Source organism: Lathyrus oleraceus, chromosome 2 (genome assembly GCF_024323335.1).
Source record: "Lathyrus oleraceus cultivar Zhongwan6 chromosome 2, CAAS_Psat_ZW6_1.0, whole genome shotgun sequence".
NCBI classification, from domain to species: domain Eukaryota; kingdom Viridiplantae; phylum Streptophyta; class Magnoliopsida; order Fabales; family Fabaceae; genus Lathyrus; species Lathyrus oleraceus.
This window is the reverse complement of record NC_066580.1, coordinates 347663524-347668791: the sequence shown is the minus strand read 5'-3', so window position 1 is coordinate 347668791 and position 5268 is coordinate 347663524. Positions and strand designations below refer to the sequence as shown.

General features: G+C 30.6%; 1 protein-coding gene across 1 annotated transcript; it reads right to left on the bottom strand.

Annotated features, from left to right (window-relative positions):
* Positions 1-439: 439 nt before the first annotated feature.
* Positions 440-2727, bottom strand: LOC127119449 (transcription factor MYB1R1). Its single transcript, XM_051049679.1, has 3 exons — positions 2170-2727; positions 1885-2093; positions 440-1241 (listed from the first exon to the last, which is right to left on the bottom strand). Exons 1-3 carry the CDS (start codon positions 2462-2464, stop codon positions 816-818), a joined length of 930 nt encoding a protein of 309 aa, XP_050905636.1. The 5' UTR covers positions 2465-2727; the 3' UTR covers positions 440-815.
* Between the last annotated feature and the right edge of the window lie 2541 nt (positions 2728-5268).

The window sequence follows — 5268 nt, the reverse complement described above, 5'->3', positions numbered from 1 at the left end:
TAACTTATACATTTTATCTATAGTATTCTATATAAAAATTTATATAGTGATTTATCACATGTTTTACGAGTGTTACATTTTTAAAAAATAATTCATCGTCAATTTTAAGTAATTGAAAAATAAGAATATTGAAAAATAAGAGTTTAATAAGTAAAATAGTTATAGAAATAGTTTTATATGACTGTCTAATAAAAAAACTATCAATAATATCATTTAAATAATTTTAAAATATTTTGAAAAATGGTAAAATGCATGTCATTCATTGATATCAATATTCTCTATTTCCTTAAAAAAAATGTTTTATTAAAAAACACTGATATCACCTCCCCACTTATCTACTAATCTTTTCTTTAATCATGTAGACCAATCCCTCCTAATTTTATAAAAGGTTATTATTGAAATAAAAAACTCCCAACTAGTGAGAGCATAAACAAAGGAATAAAAAGCATAAATATTATTCTGTCAATATTTAAAAACCAATACACCAAGTTGCAAAGAAACAAACCAATAGGAGACCAGAAGTACCCACTACTGCCCTATCACTTCAACCTCACACTCCCCCAGACCAAATAGAAACAAGAATCCCCCAACACACCCATTCAATATTTTAGATTTTATCTTTCCCCATCCAATTAATCACCTACATAACCTAACCCTATCTTCTCTTTCCCCATCCTACTTATATTATTTTATATTATTCTCTCCACTAAATAACTAATGTCTTTCTATTTTTTTTCCTCTTGGGTATATTTCCAACTTTGCCCTCAATTTACAAACCCAAGTCAACCAAAAAAAACCATAACCAAACTATATTTTCAGGCAACACTGATAATGCTATCCCCACCCCCACCACTATACTTCCCTGCAGACATAGTTCTAAAAGCCGACGGCGACGAATGGCCGCTGCTTTCCGGAGAATGATCCTTGGACGGAGGTTGCAGCTTCAATGACAATGGCAAAGGCTCAATGGAAGAAGAAGAAGATGCAGCAGCTTTGTCTCTCAAATTCAAATTAGCCATCTTAGAAGAAGGAGGCAACATTGGTGTTGGCCTAATTGGCTTGCCTGCTCTTTCACCATTGATTACCGGTAATGCTACCGGACTAAGACCCATCGGAAAAGGTGTCCCCGGGATGCCACCGTAATGTGAAGACGGATATACGCTTGGGGTAGGTGGAGGCAGGGGCGCTACCGTTTCTGGCTGAAATTGATCTTCTTCCATCATAGTAGAAGATTCTACCACCTAAAATAAATAAACAAAATTACATCATTTTTTATTCTTTTTATAGAAATAAATTAACAAAATTACATTAAAAAATTTATAGAGTTCAAATTATATCTATTATTAAATTCACAAACAAATTCATAACAATTATAAAAGAAGATACACACAAATCTTAAATGTAAGAGTTAGTGTTTAAATCTTACAAAAATAATATTTTTATGACTGACATACATACATATATATATATATATATATATATATATATATATATATATATATATATATATAATTTTATGATATAAAAAAATCAAAGTAACTTTAATAGTAATAATTAATTCAAATTAAAATCAAACATGACAGCTGTTAAAAAAAATTATACAATCAATAAATATGAATTAACTTCAATATTTATATAATAAAATATGATATAATATATGTATACTAATATTATATTATTACTTATTCTTTATTATTAGTTTTTTTTGACTTAATTATTAAGTTTTTTGACTGGAGAATTATTTATTATTATTATTAAATAGAAAATCTAAAAATTTAAGGAAAGTATTTTTAGAGAAATAAAAGGAAATTACTAGTAGATTACAGCTAGAAAGAAAAAGGAATTAGTAGAAAGATTAAAATAAGAATAAGAATATAAAATTACTGTATCGGTGGTGATATCAAAGAGACTAGATCTCCGGCGGCGGCGGTTCTGGTTATGACGGCGGAGGAAATATTTCTGAGCATGACTTGCCACCTGCGTTGGTGTGCGAGTTTTAACAAAGCTTCTAGAAATTCCTCTCCAATCACCTCTACCAACCTGTTGCAATCCCAACAAGAACAACTTGTGTTCTTCTTCCGTCCAAGGAACACCTTCATTAACCAAAACAAAACATTAATTAAAAACCATTTGATTAATTTAATATTCATTTTCAATTTAACTACTGACCTCGCTTGCGTTCTCGGGATCTGCCGGAGGCATGAACGATGTCGTCGGAGACATATCCGGCGTCCGCGGCGTTGGAATCTTGAGGCGTGGGTTGATCGTATTGAGAGAGATTGGTCATGCTCGCGCTTTTTCTGAACGGGTTGGTGTGGTTGGTGGCTGTGTTGGTTCCTCCGGTGAGTCGAACGCCGAAAATCATGATGCTGTTCTCTCCTCCTCCGTCGTTGCATCCGTCGTTGCATGTTCGAGAGTTGTGGCCGTTGTTGCCGCACTGAGAGCACGTGCGGGATAGAGACATCTTCGGTTTCACACACTCGCTCGCTCAGCTCTAAAAAATTAAAATGCTCAATCAATCCACATATAATCTAGAGAGAGATTGTATTTATATATGATATAGGACGATCCTAAAAACAAGAGAGATGGGTGTGTTTCTCTCTCTATATTTTATATATCATAAATATAAAGAAATCATTCGGGGAGATTTGGAGGATATAAACTAGATTTTTATTTTTCTTATAAGATTGATTTGATTTGATTTATTTTGGTTAATTAGGGATCTTGGTTTCCCAAGTCATTTCATCTTACATTCAAATATTTAATCATGATCTTTATTGGACGGTCCTAATTTAAAATTAATAGTTTTGAAAAAAATTAAATCTATTTTTTTAATAATGTGATCAAGATCAAACGGTTGATAAGGGTTTGACAATATGATTGCGGTAATAACTTAATTGCAAGGGATTAAAGTTCGTTAATTAGACTTAAGATAGATAATGTGTTTGGTTAAATAATCTTGATATAATTATAGTTAATTTTGCGTCGAAGTTAAACTTAACTACTAAGGTTAAACATGTGACGATAGTCACGTTTGCGTCGAATTTACATGTCGACATGCTAAATATTAAGGTTAAATATGTGGTTGAATTTACTGTTTCAATAAGATCACATTTAAAAACAAAAGTAAATAAATTAAGATGTTTTAGTTAAGATTTTATTATACTTTTACTTGTTAGAATATTGTCGTTAAACATGTGATGAAAGTTAAAATTGTGTCGAACTTATGAGATATTAAGGTTAGAGAATAAATTTAATCTCAATTCTCAAAATTGATGTGCCCACTTTTATGTCCAAAAAGTTAAAGTATTAGCTTTAGGTACTAATTTTCTTTTTAATTACTTATGAGATAAGTAAATGGCTTTCAATGCAAAAATGAGAAGAGTATAAGTAAAAATAAGTTACTTCTATTAGAGATTACCTTCACTAAAAGTTTGTTTTAAGCCCAAACAAGTGTTGGACCCATAATCTTCTTATACAAATAAAAACATTTAATATTGTTGGTCCAAAATAATTTGTTGGTAGCAATTTAAAGTGACAAACGTGAATGACATAAGCAATATATAAATTTTCTATATTATTGGTAATTGTCGTGATAGAAGATAGTGATATGGCATGAGATGGGGTTCATATATGCTGTGGGGAAGGAAATATAGTGTGTGTTAAGTTAAGCACTTGAAATCATAGAAAGTAGACAAAAACATAGTAATTATTGTTGTGTTGGTGTTTCGTTGGAGGATAACGTCGATGAATTAGGACCGTTCTCTTTTGTGCCATATGTTGTCTTGGTTTGCACGAGACTAAAATGTGTGTTCAATGTTCGTTTAGCAATTAATAATGTCCAACAATAATTTGTTTATGGAATGAATTCAAAATTGGAAAATGTAATATCCATTCGTTGGAAACGCGTATAATGCTAATCTAATCTCTTATTTGACTTTCTTTTTTAGGAGAATCTATCAAATTGACTGGAAAAATATTTGCCTCTTTATATTATATCTCAAAATAAGATAGTACTATATTCAAGATTTCCGTGAAAAGAAATATATTCACGATTAATATATATATATATATATATATATATATATATATATATATATATATATATATATATATATATATATATATATATATATATATATATATATATATATATATATATATATATATATATATATATATATATATATATATATATATATATAATATTTTTCATAACTCTATTTTTATTACTTTTACTTTTTGTAGGAAGGAGTTATCAAATGTTATATTTTCTAAGTTTGTGAAATACTTATATATGTTCATAGCAGGCAAGGCTTGCGAAAAAGATCATATGACTAGTGTTAAGAAGGTGTATGAGATAGGTGGAACTTTGCTCTTGCCGAGGATACGCGATCACCCCTCCATCACATTTCTCACAGTTAAATTTTAACGGGTGATAATCTGTACAAGACGCCAAATCACTTGTGGACAGTTTTAACCGCTCACACTTAAAATTTTGTTCTCTAGATAGCAAGATGTTAGACACAATAGTGCAACAATGTGTACGACAACTATAATGTATAAATGGCAGAACAAATGCAGAATATAAATAACAAAAGAATTGCTAATCCACTTCGGTGCAAAATCGACTACGTCTGTAGGACATTAACCCAATGAAAAAATTCCCAGTTAATAGTCAAAAATACAAATTGCTCTGTTTGAATCCTCCTAGTTCAGTGTCTCTTTTCCTAATACTACACATGATCTTCGATATTGGATTCCCCATGCATCTGAGACCCCTCTCACTTTCACTCAAACATTATCCCAAGTATTTGGACAATTACAAAGGAGCATGAATGATGAAACAATATTAAAACTCAAATACTCTATTCTCCTAACTTAGAAGTGAGACGCGAGAATAAAGTATTACACAAAAACAAACACAAGACTAAAAAACATTAACACACCAAGCTTTGTAGTGCAAGGTCTGAGTCTTCACGATGCAAAATGCCTCTTTAAATAGAAACAAAGGTACAACTTCAAAGCTCGTTAGGGTTTATGTCTTGAACGCGACCGAACTTCCCCAAAAGCGCAAGAAATCAATCTTTAATAATGTTGATTGCAACACTTTGATTGATTAAATCTTCAACAAATCAGAATTCCTTAAACTTAATCTTGCTAATAGAGATTCTGAATAAAACTCTCCAAATACAAAAAACGCATAAAAATCAATTCCATGATTATATATAAAAGGAAACAAATCCTTAAAGGTGTGAGAATTACTCA

Bases quoted from the DNA above. Each gene is read 5' to 3' on its own strand.
- LOC127119449 (XM_051049679.1), bottom strand. From the start codon at position 2,464: ATGTCTCTATCCCGCACGTGCTCTCAGTGCGGCAACAACGGCCACAAC. The intron at 2,094-2,169 runs GTCAGTAGTTAA...TGGTTAATGAAG, and splicing joins ATCCCGAGAACGCAAGCGAG to GTGTTCCTTGGACGGAAGAA. The intron at 1,242-1,884 runs GTAATTTTATAT...TATTTATTTTAG, and splicing joins TTGATATCACCACCGATACA to GTGGTAGAATCTTCTACTAT.